Source organism: Geotrypetes seraphini, chromosome 10 (assembly GCF_902459505.1).
Source record: "Geotrypetes seraphini chromosome 10, aGeoSer1.1, whole genome shotgun sequence".
NCBI classification, from domain to species: domain Eukaryota; kingdom Metazoa; phylum Chordata; class Amphibia; order Gymnophiona; family Dermophiidae; genus Geotrypetes; species Geotrypetes seraphini.
Window position 1 is genome coordinate 124,480,573 of NC_047093.1, and position 20,935 is coordinate 124,501,507.

At 41.7% G+C, this 20,935-nt stretch overlaps 1 protein-coding gene across 5 annotated transcripts in view; it reads left to right on the forward strand.

Moving 5' to 3' along the window:
• The window catches only part of BRINP3 (BMP/retinoic acid inducible neural specific 3), a 223,977-nt gene that overhangs the window by 145,520 nt on the left and 57,522 nt on the right, over window positions 1-20,935 (forward strand). For all 5 annotated transcript variants that reach the window (XM_033962459.1, XM_033962460.1, XM_033962458.1 and 2 more), the window contains one exon: window positions 14,169-14,359. In XM_033962459.1, coding sequence (XP_033818350.1) covers window positions 14,169-14,359 — 191 coding nt within the window. The remainder of the gene's footprint in view (window positions 1-14,168; window positions 14,360-20,935) is intronic.

Here is a 20,935-nt window from a genome sequence, read left to right on the forward strand (position 1 = left end):
ACTTAATTTGGCTTCATAAAATGGGGGAATAGTAAAAAAAAAAAAAAAAAAAAGGCATAACCAACATATTCTTTTGTATGAACAGGATTAGAAAACAAACACTCAGCTTTTAAATAATGCTCACTGTGAAATAAGACGAAATGTTTCTTACCAGCTGTGTTATTCAACTGAAATATAGCCAGAGAGGACATAGAAGCATTAGCTAAACTAGAGATGCAGTCTAACCACTCAGGGTTATGGGACTATATGAAATAGAGCAAAAACACACCAGAAAAAGAACATGAGTATTCACTGTATTAGCTGGATCTCCTAGAGGCTCACGGTGCTGATTTTTTTTCTTTAAAACTTTTCAGGAAGCATGAGAAAATAAATTAAACCCCTGTTGTGTCATTTGGACCATATGCTTCCTTCCTAGTTTTATGCTGCCGCCATATAATCCAAAACTCGACAGCAAGAGATTAGCAGAACCTTAACAGTAATGCTGCTGTGTACTGCCAAAGAGTTACTGCTGCCAGCGAGATAGTCATCAGTGTTTTCAGAGATGACCTTCATGCAGTAAATTCTGGCATCCCTGTCAGACCTGGACCTTTACAGAGCTTTATTTTAGTTCATTTACTTTTCACTGAGTTATTGACCCTGTATCCTTGGTGTTCTTTTCACACTAAAAAAAAAAACAAAAAAATACAAAAAGTATAAAATCTCCAGCATTTTTCATTTCTTAAGATTAAAATAGTTTACTTTTTAAACATATTTTGCCATATTTCATTTCTATTGTCTACCTGGCATCCTGTATAACCATAGGTACTCTGCTCCATTTGACTCGTCAAATGATGTTGGCTCCATATTTGGGAGGTATATTTGTCAGCATCTTTTAAGTTCATTAGTGTGCTTTGAAAAACATTGGGCATGTTAATAGATTTAAACTTTAAATTAATGCTCTTTGGGATTCTTTTACTAAACCATGATAAGTGCTAGCCTGTACTTACTACAAATTAAAAAGGCATACCACAGGATGTGCTCTAGGGACAGATGGACTAACTAGGATTGGTAAGGCCACATGGGTCCGCTCCAATCTGACTTTTGGCTGATTCTAAAAGAGTGATTGATGCACTAAAAATTTTGCATGCAAATGATTCATTTGGAGGTTTGTCGCAATCCCCAACTTTCCCATCCGATTGATCGCAGTGAGAGTGACTCACACGTGAGCAGAGCTGGCAGACTCCTGTTGGCCCAGTTGTCTAAGAACCTAAGCCAACTGGAAGCTAAAAAAAAAGCACAGCTTGGGCTTTGCAGTCTCCAGTTATGTCTAACATCAGCTCTAGCAGGATACATATTTCAAATCTGACATATTTTAATCACAAAATAGAAAATATTTTTTTTCCAACCTTTTGTTGTCTGGTCATTTTATTTATCACATCACAGTGGTCTCATTCTTTGGTTTCTGTTTCCATCTGTCTACTCTTATCTCACTTGCCAGGGTCTCCTGGCCATTTGACATGTCTTCTTTCTCCATGTTCACCATTCATCTTCCATCTCTGTGTGTTTTTTTCCCATGTTCAGCATGCATTTCCCTTCGCTATCTCCTAAACTTTCCTTTCTAATATTTCCCCTGGGCCCATCTCCCTGCCTTTATCATCAACACTATTCTGTGACCCTAGCCCCTCCGTGCCTAGTGTCAATCCTCTATATCACTATGCCCTCCCTCCCAAGTCCAACATCTCTCTTCTGCGTTCCTCTTCTCCCTCATGTCTAGCCATCATCATCAACAGTCAGTGGGGCAATGCCGGACACAGAAGATGGCTAGACATAAGGGAGAAGAGGAACGCAGAAGAGAGATGTTGGACTTGGGAGGAAGGGCATAGGGATATAGAGGATTGACACTAGGCACGGAGGGGATAGGGTCACAGAATAGTGTTGATGATAAAGGCAGGGAGATGGGCCCAGGGGAAATATTAGAAAGGAAAGTTTAGGAGACAGCGAAGGGAAATGCTTGCTGAACATGGGAAAAAAACACACAGAGATGGAAGATGAATGGTGAACATGGAGAAAGAAGACATGTCAAATGGCCAGGAGACCCTGGCAAGTGAGTTAAGAGTAGACAGACAGTGGGGCAATGCCGGACACAGAAGATGGCTAGACACCCCCATAAAACATTCCCCTTTGTGTCCCTGTTCCTATGCTCCCATCTATGCCCACATCTCCCCTCTTTTCATATATCTCTCTGTGTCCAGCTTCTCCCTTCTTACTTCTTTATAAATTGTTCCAGTGTTAATTCCTTCTCTGTTGCCAGAGCTGTTGACTTGCACAAGGTCCAGCAAGTGTCAGTCCTCTGATATCTAATAGCATCCTAGACGTGTTATGATTCAAAATCTGTTCTAGCTTGCATCAAACACTGATCCAGACTTTGAAGGGCATTCCTATGGCAACCCTTAATTTAATCACAAATATAGGGGAACCGATAGAAAAAAAAATGTAAAGTCTTTCTCATTGACAGATTGGCTGAGTTCATTGAGAATAAAAAATGATGTACAAAGAGCATCTTGTCATCCTGGAAACTTGTTAAAGCAAGATATTAAGCTTTAGAGAAAAAAATAAGGAATTGGAATGGACAGGTTTAAACTGGGCAAGGAACCAATTGTTACTAAGAAGCCAGGCTGTGCCTATTTTTATTTTGTTCTTCCAGATTTTTGTTTGTAAGTATGCGAAAATTGCTTTCAACCCTAGGGATAGCAGCATTTGCAAAGATCAGTCAAATTAATAACGAAATAAATAAACTCAATGTTCCAGCTTACCAGTGCAAGACGGCAGAGTCTTGCACAGTTCAAATCACCAGACAGCTGGAGCCGTTTAAATTGGGTCGAAATGAGTCTGAGATTAGTGGGTTATTCTTGCTAATACTCTCTAATCAGAGGGCAGTTTCCACTTTTTCTCTTATTAAAAACATAGAGGCCATATTCATATGTTGTTTAACTTTTGAGAATTAACTACGTAAATTGTCCTGTTTTGAACATTCTAGGCTTATCACCCATTGCATTTAACTAGTTAAATAGAGGAGGGCCGGAAGGTGGGGATGGGGGGAGTAGAAATTAACTAGATAGTGCCACTATTCTGCTCAATGTGGTCAACTTTGGGTAATTCTGGGAGAAAAAAAATACTAGTTGCAAAGTTAACAGGATAATGTTATCCAATTAACTTTAACCATGTATTTTATAATAGTCCAACTTAGTCAGTTATCTTTTTGAATATCCAATTCAAGTCAATTTGGTTATCTCTAACTAGATGTCTATTGACCGAATGTTGACATCACCATTTTTCTTATTCTTATATGTCATCAGAAAAGACTGGAATCTAGGAGGTTTGGCCTGGTCTCGTTTGGAATTAAGATAGACCACCATTATCATAACCTCCCATGTCCAAAAGGTCCTTTCCTAGGCATTTTTGACTTGGACAAATTTTTGGACGAGAATGGGGTATAAAGATAGACGACTTAGTGGTCTGGGCGATCAAACATCTGGCCATACAATTAGATGACTCTTGAAAACAAAATATTTTGGATGTATTATTCAAGAATGGACTTTAGACACTGCCGACATTGGGCGACCAGTGACTTAGGCCCAAAACGGACTTAGACGTTTCTTTCGATTATGCCCCTCTTTGCTCCTTTATATGAAACAGAAGCAGAACATAAAGGACTAGATTCTATATATGGTACCTAAAAAAATTAGCACTGGGAAATAAAAAAAAATATTGAACGCTATTCTATAAATGTCACTCAACGTTACTCACTGTTTAAATAATTGTGCTTCGTGCCTAACTTTAGGTACAGCCATTCATTTTATCCGAAAGGTAGTGCAAATCCCCATGTCTAAATTAAGCACAGATCCCTATAATTACATGTGCAGCTTGGAAGAATGTCTCCAATGCTGGTCCTCTTTTTGGTATCCCTAGTAAAATGTAGGTGCAGTTCCCATGAAGAAATTTATGTTCACAACTTTTCTTTTCCAGCCACTAAGGATATTCCATGTCTTGTCTAATGTTTTTTCTTAGAGTGCCTATATTGTTCAGTGAAGTATATAAAGGATGTTAAACAGCCAGACATTTCTTATAAAGGCCTTTGTTGATCAAAGGTCCACAAAAAAAATGATGCAGAGGAGTACAACCCGATACTCACAAATCTCCACACATTAAATAAAGTCTGCAGACAATCAATTTTCATTGAAAATTATTTAGACTCCTACCCGCTTAAATCGGTTGCTGATATTCCAATGACACTTAACCAGTTAACGCTGCTGAACATTCAGTTTAGCACCTGCATTGAAACCAGCTAACTTGTGGGTGTTACGGGGCGGAGTTGACCCTTATGCACTTAAATGCCAATATTTAGCCCTTGACCACATCAGATAACTGCTTAAATTGGGCCGCATAATCTATAAACTGTTCAGTTTTTATGGGTAAGACCTGGATATTGAATGCAACTGCATAAGCTTTAGCAGCCTATGTAAAACTGGATATTGAGTTCTGGTAAACTAAACTAAACTAAAGCTTAAGTTTGTATACTGCATCATCTCCATAAAGATAGAGCTCGACACGGTTTATAGGTAATTCAATAAATGAGGGAAGGACATAATAAGAAATTAGAGGTTATGAAGAGGATAGCTAGCTTTACATTTTAAATAGATAACTTTACGTTGGAGAAAAGCCAGGTTTTCAGATGCTTTCGGAATAATTGGAATGAGCCTAGGTTCCGTAGCGGGGCAGGAAGGTTATTCCAAAGCTCAGTGAATTTGAAGAAAAGGGATTTCCCTAATTTACCTGCATACATGACGCCTTTTAACGAGGGGAAAGATAGTTTGAGTTTGTGGGCGGATCTGGTAGTGTCAGGTCTCGAAGAATTCCAGGATAGTGGGATTAGGGGAGGAAGAATGCCATGTAGGATCTTGAAAATTAGGCAGGTACATTTAAAGTGAATCCTAGAAATCACTGGAAGCCAGTGAAGTTTTGACAGAAGCGGGGAAACATGATCAAATTTGCTTTTTGCGAAGATCAACCTAGACGCAGAATTTTTCTTGGTTAGACTTAGATAGATGGAATTACAATAGTCCAGTCTGGAAAGAATGGTTGATTGTACAAGGAGAGCAAAATGTTGTTGGCGGAAGCAGGATCTCACTTTCCTCAACATGTGAAGACTAAAAAAAACATTTTTTTACCAGAGAGTTGAGATGATCATTAAAGGAAAGTGTAGAGTTAATAATGATGCCCAAAACTTTAAGAATTCGATCTGCAGTGTGGGACCAGAAGGTAATGGAATGAGTAACAGATCTAATTTTGGGCCAAGCCAGAGTAGTTTTGTTTTGGACTCATTCAGCTTCATTTGTACAGAGAGGGCCCAGGATTGGAGTTTTGTTATGCAAGCTGTTATATTTTTGGTGAGGTTAGTGAGATTCAAATCTATCTCAAGAAGGACAAAATGTCATCTGCATATGTAAATAGAGTTTCAAAGGGAGATAGATGGAAGAATTTCAAAGAAGACATATGAATGTTGAAAAGAAGAGGGGACAGGGGTGATCCCTGGGGAACACCACATAGTGGTCTCCAAGGAGAAGACATGGTTCCATTCATGTTAACAGTGTAAGAGCGGGATCGTAAAAATTTTGAGAACCAGTGACTGTGGAATCAATGCCTGTCTCAGAAAGTTGGTAAATTAGAATATCGTGGTGGACAACATCAAAGGCCGCAGATGGATTGAATTGTAGTAGGATAGCAAACTTATTACGAGATTGAAGTTGTTGAATCTTTGAGATTAAAGAGGCCAGCAGGGATTCAGTGCTGAAACTGGGTCTGAAGCCATATTGGCAAGGTAATAGAATGGAGAATCTCTCTAAGTAAGATGAAAGCTGAGTCGATATTATAGCCTCGAGCATATTGATCAGGAGAGGAATATTTGCTATAGGACGATACCTTGAAAGGGAGGATGGGTCTAGATCAGCATTTTTCAGTAGTGGGGTCAGAGCAATGTGTCCCATTTGTACGGAAAATAGGCCAGATAGTTGGACATTGTCCAGCATTGACTATCCAGGAATACATCCGGCAGTGGACATAATGCTAACTACTGCCAGTATGTGTTTAGTTTCCTGTGTTGTGCATTGGACTTTTGGTTTTATTCTGGTTTAGTTTTCTTATTTTCATTTCGAGGAAATGTCACTAATAGTGCACCCTTTTGCTCAAATAATGCTCACTATTGTGCAATAACAATAGCGTGCCTATTCATAAAAAATGTACACTAGTACACCCCATTAGTGCACATTGTTTAAGCAATTGGATTACACAGGGGGAAAAAAAAATAATTTTGAAATTTTTCCTGTCGTTTTGGGTTTTAAAACGATCTGAAGCAAACATGGTAAATGTTGACATTCCCTAAGTCATTTCAAAGAAATGCATTCTTATCTCAAATGTCTTTTATGGCATGACAAGTGTTCTATACCAAATAGTCCCCATTTGTTTCACCAGTTGTGCAGCTTAAATTTTTTTTTGCTGAACTGAACTCCCAGTGAATAAGAGGAAATGATGTGACTCAGAGCCTATGTTCCAGAGCTTTGTTTTAAGCACTATAAAGTATAATTATCTGAATGATTATTTAATTAGTGACACAGATGGAAGATTATATGTCAACATAACACTGCAGCAGAAATTACTTCTGCAGCATTGAGTATGTTAGTTGCTTTCAGAGGCAGTTCATTTTGTGCCATCTTGTGCTGAAAGCCAGATTGTTCTCACTGTTACATATGATTTTATTTATTTATTTATTATGGAAAGATTAGCTACTTATCTTGGTAACCTTTCTAGTAGACAGACACTCTGTTCCTGAACATGTAGGTAGTCAATCCCTTCTCATGAGATTCTTATAGGGTGCCTCAACTTTTTTTCGCTCTGCCTGCTATCCCCTCTGGGCTGTCCTCTAATTCCTCAGGTCATGCCAAAGGAGATGATCAGCCCTGGAGTGGAAACAGAATAGGGAGGAGTATAGGGACACTCCCCTAGAAACATGTCTATTCTACTCATATCATAAACATATAACAAAACTTAGCCATTTGCAAAATATAACACAGTGAAAACCCAGAGAGTGGTGCAAAACTGGAACACTCTTCCAGAGGCTGTTATAGGGAAAAACACCCTCTAGGGAATCAAGACGAAGTTAGACAAGTTCTTGCTGAACAAGAACGTACGCAGGTAAGGCTAGCCCTCAGTTAGGGCACTGGTTTTTGACCTAAGGGGCCGCCGTGGGAGCGGACTGCTGGACATGATGGACCACTGGTCTGACCCAGTGGCATTTCTTATGTTCTTAAGTCACCAACCTGAGTACAACCTGCAGTAAGAGTGTGGGAGATTTTATAGATACCCCCTAGATTCTTCAATGCGGCAGCCATATCCTCTGTCCTTATCAAGGCTGGGTAAAGGAAATAAACAAGATATCCAGATTCCCTGGCACCTTTGAGGCAGCAAGCAGGCAAATGAACATCTGACAAGGCAGGCTTCAGAAACAGAGTGTCTGTTTACCAGAAAGAAGATTATCGAGGTAAGAGCCTAATCTTTCCTTCTAGTACAACAGACACTCTATTCCTGAACTTGTTGGCTGTATCAAAGCAGTCCCCCAAGCTTAGAGTAGGACAGATGATCCTGCTGACAGAACTGTTTGGCTGCCATGTCTACCCTGTAAAACATTGTGAACATATGGAGAGAGGACCAAGTGGCTGCTCTATAGATTTCTTCTGGGAACACCACCAAGGATTCTGCCCATGAGGAAGCCATGCTTTTAGTGGAGTATGTCTTCACAGATGTAGGTAGATGCTTTCCACTTCCAATATAGGCTGAATAAATGTCCATATGGAAATGGTCACTTATGAGGTTGGTTGGCCTTTATGGGCAGCCCCCACCGATATGAACATATGATCTGACAGTCAAAATTCGAGTCTACACACATCCAACAATTTCAACACCTGATTATTCTTTCTTGATCATGAGCAGGCAAGCATACTTCTTGGTTGATGTGAAACCACTCTTGGTATAAATGATGAGACTGTGTGGAAGACCACACCTGAATCCAAAATTCTGAAGAAGGGATCTCTACACGACAAAGCCTATAGTTCTGACACTCATTGGGCAGAAGTAGTTGCCACCAAAAACACCATCTTGTTAGTAAGATCCATCAGAAAAGCTTGCTCCAGAGGTTCGTAGGGTGCTCTAGCCAGTGCCCAGAGGACCAGATTAAGACTCCATGCCAGAAAAGGCTGTCACACCAGAGAATGAAGACACAAAGCGCCCTTCAAAAACCTGGCCACATCTGGATGTGCGGCTACGGTGCTCTTATTAATCCTAGGCCCAAAACATGAGCCCCACAATCTGAACTTTCAGGGAGCCAACTTCTAGGCCTTTTTTCAAACCTTCCTGCTGGAAGTTGAGCACCAAAGAGATCGGAACCGAGCTTAGGTCCTCATTCCCCCAAGCACACCAAGCTTATAAGCACTTCCAGGCTTCTTCCTACATCTTAGAAAGGTGGAGACCACTCCATCTGAATAGTCTTTATGCACTAGTGTTGAGTGCTCAAGAACCATGCCATAAGACCAAAGCATTCTGGATCCTGCAGGGTAATTGGACCCTGTGTGCAGTGGCGTAGCAAGATTGCGAGGCACCCAGGGTGATGGTGCCCCTCCCTGCCCTCTTCTCTGCCCCTACCTCAATATGCTCCATCTCCGTCCCCGCCCCCTCCTGCCGCATATGACCCACTTCCCTTCCCCCATCTGTAACGTTCCTGGCACGAGCAGCAACCCCCAAGATGCTGTTTTGTAAGCACCAGCTCTTCCTCTAACGTCACTTCCTAGGCACAGAAGCAGTCGTACTCTAGTACTCTCGTTTAGAGGAAGGACGCCGTATGTGAGCTCCTCCATGAACTCTTGAGAAAGCCTTTTGGGCGAAACGGGTCCCGTTGGGGCATGCTAGAGACACTGCATTAAAATGATAAGTAAAAAGAATTTATGCTGTCTACTAGTTTTCATTTTTGACAAATGATACAGAAGTGAATAGACAAGCTACACCACTTAAGGAGGCAATGAGATGACTTTGAAAGCCCTATTGCCATCCTGGTATTGAATCGAAACAGTGAGGATTTTGGTCGTTGCGGTTGTTCTATTTGGCCTCACTTTTTCATCTTTATCTTTTTAGTGTTTTGTGGCAGTGCCACAGCTACTGTGTGCAGGGGTCACACTTGTGCTGCTCCCCAACTCATCTGGACTTTTTTCATGGCCCTCACACTCACTGGGCATTAACACCTCCCAAGGGACCAGAGAAGGCTAAGTCAGTGGCTCCTGCCCCTCCATGCGCTGTGTGGCACGTGGAATATGAATGATCCTGAGACGGTCATCCATCACATATTTGGCATGAGTCCAAGGTGTCCTGGACTGAGGAGTCTATCACATCTGTTTTTAAGCAAAATCAAGGTGTTTTGAGGCAGATAGAGGCTTTTATTTTCAAATTTGGAAATCCAAGATAGCTGCCACAGTAGCAATTTTAGTGCCAAAAATGGGCCAGGGGAGTTACACTGGTGACAAAAACTAGCAATTTTGGGATTTTAGAGGTGGGGGAGCCTAACTTTAACCCCATAATCCCCTCCTAAATTGATTTTAAATACACCCTCCCTCTAATTTTGTTTTCCAGGCTGTCAGCCTGTTACTCACTGTGCCATGCTATGTTTGTCCTGGGAGCTGTAAGTCTGGAAGCTGCAAACAGCTTACAGGGAGAGCTTATGCCTCAATAAGTCTGGAATCTGGACTACTTGTGTCTTCAGACTGCCTCTCAGGCACAATGAACTGGCTGGAGACCTCAACCCCCCTCTGGACCTTATGCACGCAAATGGGGTGAGGAAAGTAGTTAGCCCCAATCCTGGAAAAAAACACCATTCAGCCTGCACTCAGGCCCACTGCGGACAAACCTGTGGTGAGCCTTGCTTCCAAGGGAACGGTCCCTGAGCCCCAGAACTGTTAGTGCACTGGAAAGCAATCTGTCCCTTGAAAGTGGACCTTCAACCTCAGGGTCTGTGCTCTCCCACAACCAGAGCTGTCCCAAGAGTAGGATCCTCTGCAGCACCGAAAAGCCTAGCAAATGTTTAGAAAAAAAAAAAAATAATAATTGAAAATAAACATGAGCAGAGAAGACAGGCTCCTACCATCTTGCTTGTAGAGAAACAAACGAGGAATTGGAGGACAGTCGAGAGGGATAGGAGGCAGAGCAAAAGAATGTTAATGAGGCTCCCTACAAGAATTCTCACAAGAAGGGATTGACTACTCACAAGTTCAGGAATAGTGTCTGTCACACTAGAAATTGCCTTTCCAGTAACAAAATCAAAGGCAGTTTTCTATAGAAACTGGAAAAACTGTAACAAACTGGGTTGGGATGCAGAATAGCATATAACACTTCCCCCCTCTTAGGCCTCTCACCTTCCCCCTTTACACCTAACTCTTTAATCTCTCCACTGTAGTTCCTCTCTCATCTTTCTTCCTGTAAACCGTGCCGAGCTCCGCATTCGTGGAGATGGTGCGGTATATAAACCCAAGGTTTAGTTTAGTTTAGTTTAGTTTAAAAGTGAATTACCATCTTGTATCTATGCTTGTTTTTCATATTCGCTCACTTCAGCAGAGCAGTGTGGGTAAACACATGCAATTATTGGCTACATTGGATCCTCTCCTTGAATAATAATAATAATAATAAAAACAATTTCAGTTTCTTGTGCTGTTGATTGCATTTTTTATGAGACTCAATAATTTGCAACATGAAAAAGAAAAGAGTGAATGGCAAAGTTTATTTTAGAGTGTTAAAAGTTTTATTGTTTCCATCTTGTGTACGTCTCAGCACAGCAGTTTGCATAAAAATAAAATGGAGCAATTAAGTGGGCCACAAACTGTTGGGCAGTGGCGTAGCGAGGGAGGTTGGCACCCGGGGTGGTGGTGCCCAGCATCACCACACCATGCACCCCCCCCCACACTCTTTCCCGCTGTTTGGGCACCACCACAACTCTTCCCTGCCACTTGAACACCCTCCCACACACACACACACCACTTGAAATGTTCACCTGGGTGAGCAATATTTTCCACCCACTGCTTGCGCCGTGAGCAGGAAGAAAATGCTGATTGATCTGTCGAACATTTAAAGATGTATTCTGTGGGGGGAGGAGGAGAGGCGCCAGCACCACCGCGAAGACTGTGCCTGGGGCAATCTGCCCCACCCCATTACTATACCACTTACTGTTGGGTGGGCTTGATCCTACCAAGCCTACCTGTGGCTACTCCAAGGTTCAAGGTTACATTTATTGAAATACTGCTTTATGGGTCAGGCCATCCTAGTGGTTTGCAACATAAATTATAGAAAAGAGAAAGGAATTCCAATAAAACCATCAAAAAAGAGGATAATACTTTGCCAGAGGTCTCACAGGTCTTAAACCCACTGTCCCATTATCTCCAAAGCATGCCAAGAGGGGCGAGGGAAAAGCATTTACACTAGAAAGGCTTTTCAGAATAGGTACATTTTTAACCCGATTTTAAAAGCTTGTGAGGGAGATCCAGAGGGAGCCCATTCCATAATGAGAGCTTATCATGCCATATAAGCGAGTTATGGTGAGATGTATCCATTGCATCCAAGCTACGCCTATACACCCCCTAACCGTCACCTCCGCTCCAAAGCAGAACAAAGACTCAGCATTCCCGCAGGGAGATCCCTCCGAATGAGTATGGCGTATAAAAGATCCTACAGCCATTTCCTACCTCAGCTATGGAACCGACTACCCACACAGATCAGGTCGCTAGACTCACTAATGACCTTCCGTAGAGCAGTAAAGACCTCCCTCTTCCGCCAAACGGGCCATTAAAAACTGCCTCCTCAATATACTTTTCCTAGTACTCTTCGCTATGAGCAGTCTGGTCTCTAGAATAAGCTCTGTTGTTGTCTACTGTAACCTATTTGTTGTCATGATGTTTTCAGACGACTGTGAATGTCTACTTGTAACCCGTTCTGAGCTTCTGGGAGAACGGGATAGAAATTGAAATAAATAAATAAATAAATGCATACCTGGGTCTTTTTATGCAAATTTCACTACAGTGCCTCCTAAGGTGCACCACTGCTTTGCTGGGATGTTTGTGCGTCCAGTCTACTAAAACTGCTGGTCTCTCCTACATCCCAATGACTTGTTTCGTGCATTTTTTTTTGGGGGGGGGACTTTTTTTTTTTAACATCAAGAAAGATGGATGCACTAAGAGTGAACATAACTAGAAATGTTCATTTTAAAGACAGACGTTTTGCTTTTCGAAAATGGCCATTGTCTCTACTTGATTTTTGGATGCACGTCCAAAAATGTCTAAACCTGGATTTAGACTTCTTATCGAACATGTCCCTCTCTATATAGTAACATTTATAAAAAGGAAACCTCAAAGCTCCAGGATGTGCATATATTTCACATTTGTCAGTCTTAGTGGAATCTAATTATTATCACAGGTTTCAACCTGTAAAAAGGAACAGTGGGAACAACCTTCCTGGCTTTAATACTCCACTTTAAGGGAGAAAATCCATTGTTCCCCAAAAAGCAGGCACGAGTGCCAAGGACATTAGAACAAACCAGAATTTTTTGATTGGACTTGTCAACGTTTACTACTTTATTTACATTACCATTTATACAAATCCTCCCTAATTGCAATAAGATATCTCATATATATGAGGGGCTGCTGAAAAATATGGAACAAAAAGAAGTGGAAAATCGCTGGACTAAATGTAAAACCCTCGATGTAGACTGCCCCAACTTTGTTGGTTGGGCTGAGAACATTTCAGGCGACCCTCGTAAGCTACTCCTCAAGTTGGTTTTAATTGATCACAATTAATGTGTGCCAACACTGTCATGTCAACTATAAAGCAAATTCCCTACCCATTCCATATTTCTTTATGAATTAGCTGTTTAACACAGAATATATGTGTGCTGTTAAGGCAATGCTTTTCAACCAGTCCTTGGGGTATACCCAGCCAGTCAGGTTTTCAGGAAAATGCAATTCATATGCATAAGATAATTTTGCATGATGTACCTGGTTCATAGACAACACCGCGAAAGACAAAGGTGTGCGCCGACAACTGAGCGCAAGACGGAGGCGTGCGCCAAAGAAAATTACTGTTTTTAGGGGTTCCGACGGGGGGTTTTGTTGGGGAGCCCCCCCAGTTTACTTAATAGAGATCGCGCCGGCGTTGTGGGGGGTTTGGGGGGTTGTAACCCCCCACATTTTACTGTAAACTTAACTTTTTCCCTAAAAACAGGGAAAAAGTGAAGTTTTCAGTAAAATGTGAGGGGGTTACAACCTCCCAAACTCCCCCACAACACCCCCACAACGTGGCACGATCTCTATTAAGTAAAGTTGGGGGGGTTCCCCCCTACACCCCCCCCCCCGTCGGAGCCCTAAAAACAGTAATTTTCCCGCTGCGCTCAATTGTCTGTGCGCGCCTTTGTCCCGACGCGCTTTTGACCTGACACCCATGTACCTCCTTGGAATGCAAATCTTTCCTAGGCATATTCATTGTGCTATCCTGATAACCTGATTGACTGGATATGCCTTAAGGAACGAGTTGGGAACCACTATTTATAGCCACTACAATATAAAGGGGTACTGAAACGTTCTCAGCCCAACCAAGAAGAGAATGACATGGATATGATTCAATCAATGATCCGAAACAATGGCAAAACGTAGAATTTTGATTCTGCATTTCAAAAAAAATGTTCAGCTACAAGGGCAAAATAACACTCAGGATATAGAAAGTTTGTTGTTGGGCTGAGAACGTTTCAGCATCCCCTTGTCAATGTTACAAGGCCTCTTTTACAAAGCTGTGGTAACGATTCCACCGTGACAAACGCACCTTAGCCCGTTCAATTCCTACGGGCTTCAGTGCATTTGACGAGGGAGAATCGCTACCTCTGCTTTGTAAAAAGGGGCCCACAGTGTCGTTACACTGTTGAAGTGAAGTAATTCCTGCATTAAACAACTAGCACAGCTAGAATAAATATTGCAGAGACTTTGACTTTAATATGTTTGCTGTGTTTATGAGTGCTATGAAAGCTGTAATTACATTTTAGGAACATATTATTTGTACAGGAGAGGAGTCGCTCACAATTTTTGTGGACAAGAGGAAGCTGAGCAAGAAATCGGAAGGAAGCGATCCCAGTGGCAATAGTTCTTCTGTGACCCTGGAGACTCTACATCAACTGGCTGCCTCTTATTTCATTGATAGGGACAGCACTCTGCGTAGACTCCATCACATTCAAATTGCATCCACAGCCATAAAGGTAGGGACCCGGTTTATTTCACATTGCAGTGCTATTCTGTGAGCTGTGTAATTAGGTTGATCTGAAGGAAAGTCGGTGACCTTATAACCTGAAATATATTGAAAAACCCCTTTCACCAGGTTAGGCTCGTTCCAATCTCAGTGGTGCTTAAGAGCTTTATTGGCTCTTAGAGAAATTTGAAGCATAAGACCCTAGGAAGAAAGAGGATGCAACTAGAATTAACAAAGTCAGTTCTTTATTCCATAGAACATGCCAGAAACCTTAACAAGCAATGACTAACAGTACATCCTAATAGAAAATACCCCCCTCTCCATTGCAGCTGTGTGCTCTGATATTTGACAGTTTCCACTGTGTTGATTATAGGGATTTGTTCTGTTTATGAAATCCCATCATGATTTGCAGTGTTAAAGAGAGAATAGAATTTTCTTTCACCGAACCAAGGTTTTTTTTCCTCCCCTAATCATTCTGAGAAATCTTTTGATGTGAAAAATAGGATGGCTAATTTATGATTGATTTTAATTATTTATAGCTATTAGAATAGTCTTCATTTTATTTTTCTATACCGCCATAATCTTGCGACTTCTAGGCGGTTCACAATGAAGATAAGCTGTACAATCAGCTAATTACAGAGTATAGATAGAAATGAGAACATTCAGCGGTCAGTGAATTAGAAGGTGCCAAATGGTTAGGAGAAAGATGTACATAGGTTATTGAATAGAATTAACATAATTTTCATATTACATTGAAGAACATCAGGCACCAGCGGGAAGCTGGGTACAGTTGTGAGGAGGACATAATAGCAGACAGAGATTGTGGGGTTCCTATTGAGAGGAATGAAGGAATTCGGGTGAGGTTAGGTACAAGCTCCTATCTGGGTAATAATAATAATTATATTTTTATATACCGCCATACCAAAAGTTCTAGGTGGTTCACAACAGTCAAGGCAATACATACAATACAGATAAATACATCTAAAGAATAGGCGAGATTAAATGCATTCCATATAGGTAAAATACAGCAATTTAAAACAGAATAAAAGGGAATAAATTGAGAAGCAACATATGTTACGATATCAGTCTATCAAATAATTGAGTCTTTATCTGTTTTCTAAAATCAAGATAAGAGGAAGCTCCTAACATAATTTTTGCAAGCTATGTATTCAGTTTGGCGGCCTGAAATGACAAGATTTTAAAGGGGGATTTGCAAACAAATGAACTCTTCGTGTACGCTTATTAGTGTAACTCAAGGTAAAATGAGGAGTAAGATAATCTGGGTTTTACAACTTATAGGAGACCTAATATATCAAGAATTATATTTTATTCTATATCCATGGGGGGGGGGGAAAAAAAGTTAAATGAATGAGATCCATAATATACCCCCGGCCATTTACTAAATTCAACAGTGTGGGCCGCCGTGGTAAATGCTCCACCACCCAAAGGAACTGAATGGGGGCTAGGACATTTGCTGCGTGGCTCTCGGATGTGTGACTTAGAAAAATGGGGCCATAATATGGTATTAGAGTCTCTTTATGAAAAGTTTAAGGTAGAACAACAGATTCTTTTCTAATCATCAATGGATTTTTACCTTGCGATTAGCTGTCACAATGGAGAATTGTTGCTATTATGGTTCTGCTACAGTAGGTCTAGATGTCCTTCAATCAATTATTTCTTGCCTGAGAAAATATATTTGAACTGATTTATTACGTATCTTTTCTAGATGATAAATGAGCCCTCGGTTTCTAGAAAATCATATCTGAATAGCTAAATGGTATCAAATTCTTTTCATGTGCGAGGGGCCACTGAAAAGCTCTCAACCCAACCAACAAGAGAATGATATGGAAGCCATGAAATTTACAAGTTATTCCACAGTTTTCTTGATACTTTGTTTCAATGATATGAAATGAAAGAAAAAGTGTGGAATAACTTGTAAATTTCATCATTCTCTTCTTGGTTGGGCAGCCCCTCTTATCTACAGTATACTGTTCCTCTTAGAGCAATCTTTGTGGGGGGGTTTTAATACATTAGACTCATATAAGGTGTTATAGAAAATCAGAAACATTGTATCCAGATTTGCTCTTCAGTTTATGGCGTATTTTAGTCATGCAAATTACTTGAAATCTCTGGTAAAATTTAAAAAGGGCAGTCTTGTTACATAGATTGCAGGAGAACATAAGAAATGCCACCGCTGAGTCAGACCAGTGGTCCATCATGCCCAGCAGTCCGCTCACGCGGTGGCCCTCTGGTCCAAGACCAGCACCCTAACTGAGACTAGCCCCACCAGCGCACGTTCCTGTTCAGCAGAAACTTGTCTAACTTTGACTTGAATCCTTGGAGGGTGTTTTCCCCTATAACAGCCTCCGGAAGAGCGTTCCAGCTTTCTACCACTCTCTGGGTGAAGAAGAACTTCCTTACGTTTGTATGGAATTTATCCCCTTTCAACTTTAGAGAGTGCCCTCTTGTTCTCCCTACCTTGGAGAGGGTGAACAACCTGTCCTTATCTACTAAGTCTATCCCCTTCAGTACCTTGAATGTTTCGATCATGTCCCCTCTCAATCTCCTCTGTTCGAGGGAGAAGAGGCCCAGTTTCTCTAATCTTTCGCTGTACGGCAGCTCCTCCAGCCCCTTAACCATCTTAGTCGCTCTTCTCTGGATCCTTTCGAGTAGTACCGTGTCCTTCTTCATGTACGGCGACCAGTGCTGGACGCAGTACTCCAGGTGAGGGTGTACCATGGCCCGGTACAGCGGCATGATAACCTTCTCTGATCTGTTCATGATCCCCTTCTTTATCATTCCTAGCATTCTGTTTGCCCTTTTTGCTGCTGCCGCACGTTGTGTGGACGGCTTCATCGACTTGTCGATCAGAACTCCCAAGTCCCTTTCCTGGGGGGGTCTCTCCAAGTACCGCCCCAGACATCCTGTATTCATGCATGAGATTTTTGTTACCGACATGCATCACTTTACACTTATCCACGTTGAACCTCATCTGCCATGTCGATGCCCATTCCTCGAGCTTGATTATGTCACGTTGCAGATCTTCGCAATCCCCCTGCGTCTTTACTACTCTGAATAACTTCGTATCATCCGCAGCTTTCAAAGGTCTCAGTTACCAAATATTTCTATATTGATCTCAGTATGTTAGAGGGGAACAGTGAACCTTTCTATCCTCCTTATTTCTTCATTCTGGACTCAGTAGGAAAACGGAGTGGCTGAAAAGAAGGATTAGTAAGAGAAGGAATGGCAAGGAACCAGAACAGGGTGTACAAGAACTGATCAAACATGCCATTGTACGTCTGGTACTATTCCCGCCTCCTCCTCAGCCTTCTAGTGGTGCAGTGGTTAAATCAACAGCCTCAGCACCCTGAGGTTGTGGGTTCAAAACCACGCACTGCTCCCTGTGACCCTGGGCAAGTCACTTAATCCTCCACTGCCCCAGGTACATTGGATAGATTATGAGCTCACTGGGACAGACAGGGAAAATGCTTGAAGTACCTGTAAAAGAGATGTAAACCGCTGAGAACTCTGATTGGTACGGCCCGACTTTAGTACAGGAAGAGGCGGTCGGAGCATACAGCGAGCGATTTCCTTCACTCGCCGGCGCTCTGGCTGCCCTCTCCTGCCCAGTCATTCGTGGTCAGAATACACCACGTGAATGACCGGGACCGCGAACCGCTGACTGCGAATCCACTGGGGAGCGCTGTATATTCAAGTCCCACCCTTTACTACTACTATTTATCATTTATACAATGCTGAAAGGTGTGCACAGTGCTGTACATTTAAAATGTAATAGATGGTCCCTTCTCAGAAGAGCTTACAATGTAATTTGAACATATAGGACCATAAGGGGCTGGGGAGTTTCTAGCAGAGAGAATGATAGGATGGACATAAGTTTCTTACAGCGAGTGGGAGTTAGGAGTTTAAATTAGCCTCCAAAAAGGTAGGCTTTTAGCTTGGATTTGAATGCCGCTAGTGAAGGAGCCTTACTTCAAAAGCTTATTCTTTGTTAAAGAATATTGAGTGAAGGATTCACTAGCTTTCCTACCTCTCCTCTTTTCAAAGCTACCCAGGGAATACCCAGGTGGGGAGAGTGTGGCACTCTGGAAGTCAACGTTCCCTCTAAGCTGTAACTCCTTCTTCTCCTTAGTCCTTACCTTTATCGGGCACCAGACTGAGAAGACAAAACAGAGGGATAAAGGTAAGGAATAAAGAGCAGGAAGAGGCCTGGTAGGGAAGAAGGACATGTGATTACCAAGAAATCAGAATCTAGAGCTGGAGGGGAGAAGAAAAGATGAGGAATGATAGCCTATATTGGGAGGGAGGGAGTGATGAATGATGAGGTTGAATTGCATGGGGGGTGGGGGGGAGGGAACAGAGTAATATCATCTTAGAGTGGATTAGTGCAGAGCAGTACTCAAAGATGACGCCATTGCTGCTTTCAAGAACGAATTTGGAAAAAGGGATTCAAGTTACAATGGAAGTAATGCATAGAAATAGATCTCATGCATATTCATTACAGAAATTCTGAAAACCCAACTGGGTTGCGGCTCTTGAGGACCAAGGTTGCCCACTCCTGAGTTACAAGTTAAATCCCCCCCCCCCCCCCTTTTACTAAGCTGTGTTAGGGGTTTCTACCACGGCCCGGAGCGCTAGATGCGCTGACGTTTTCATAGAATTCCTGAGCGTTGGAGTAGCGTCAGAGCACTTAGCGCTCCAGGACATGGTGGCAGGCTACTTTGGACTTGTAGAGGTCTCTTCTAACCATCATTCTGTGCTAAGGAGTTTGCAGATCCCTTCATAAGTTTTTATAGGAATATGAATCACATTTTGAGTATTCCATAGCTGAAAATGCTGTTTGGTGGGTGTTTGGAAAGTTGAAGATTTTTTTTTTTTCCACAATTCTGCTTTATCACCAATTTTCTTCATCAGTGTCTGTAAATTTTCAGCTGACTATCTTGGATTTAACAATGTCTCCAGCCATCTGCATACCCTCCGAAAGTGGAGCCTGGTGTGTCAGGTGCACTACATAATTCAGCAGAGCAGCTAATGTCACGTCGTCTCTATCTGGGTCACAACAAAAATTAAGGATTGATGTAGATGTCAGAGAATTATTATCCCCTTGAGCGTCTCAGTTAAAATTAAAAATATTAAAAATATGCAAGGTAGCTGAGATCGAACATGCTTCCTTCTTATTTATTTATGTTTGGTAAAGGCAATAGAAATGTGCTCTGAAGATTGTTCTGGAATTCCTTACTGGAAATTGGGTACATTCTTTACAAATACTGCACCCTAGTCACAAATGCTGTTCACCCCTTCTGAAGAGTATGCAGTGCATTTGATATTGTCCCTGAAACAAAGCAAACAAATAATAATTTAAAAAAACACCAGCATAACAAAACAAAAATTCCCATATACAATACAGGATACTTAGAACATAAGAAGCGCCATCTCCAGAACAGTCCATCAAGTCCGGCGATCTGCACACGCGGAGGCCCCACCAGGTGTACCCTGGCATAGTTTTGGTCCCCATATCGCTCCAAGCTTCTCGTAAAGAGAAGTGCATCTAGCCTACCCCTACCCATGTCACTTCATGCCACTCATAAGGAGATGTACATCTAACTTACCCTTCAATCCTAGAACGGTGGATTCCGCAATTACCTCTTCTGGGAGAGCATTCCAGGTGTCCACCACTCGTTGCGTGAAGCAGAACTTCCTGATATTTGTCTTGAACTTGTCCCCCCTTAGCTTCAGCCCATGTCCTCTTGTCCGTGCCACATTGGACATTGTAAATAACGTTTTTTCCTGCTCTATTTTGTCGATTCCTTTCAGTATTTTGAATGTCTCGATCATATCCCCTCGTAGTCTCCTTTTCTCAAGGGAAATGTCCAAACTATGAACCAAGTAAACAAGGAACATGGACGTCTTTGTGGCAGCATAGGACCTCACAGGGGCATCTCTACCCTTTCTCCCCACCATGGTCCATCTCATTTCCTTCCTGGTCTTCCTTCAAAATCAATTTCCCTTGAAGAGCTCACATTTAATTTAAATAAAATAATTTTAAAAAAATTCACAAAGATCTGAAGTGGGATTTGAAACTTGCTCTCCTGGTTCTCAATCCTGTGCATGAACTATTAGGAGGTTTATTAGTTTATGATTCATTGGACTTAATAGGCCACTTTTTGCAAAGTAGTGTGTCGCATAACTTTTAGGGGCACCCCTTTTGGTTCGCTACAACCAGGCCTAAAAGCCTTTGTCTAAGTTATGTGTGTGTCGGGTGGATTCCGTAACAATGTACATATCTTTTAGGAATGCCCAAATCCACCCCTGGCCATGCCCTCTTTTCAACTTCACATACTTCAACTGGCACATACTTAAAGAATCACACTTTCCAAGTTGAGCGCATAACTTTTAATTAGTCCCAATTAGCATCAATTGCAAGGTATTTATTGTCAATTATTGATACTGATTAGGCCAATTATTCAATTAAGTTGTGCATATACATCACCTACATATGCCAATGTGTGCATCCAACCTAAGGCATCATATACATAATTTGGGGGTATGTTCTGGAGGCAGATATGTA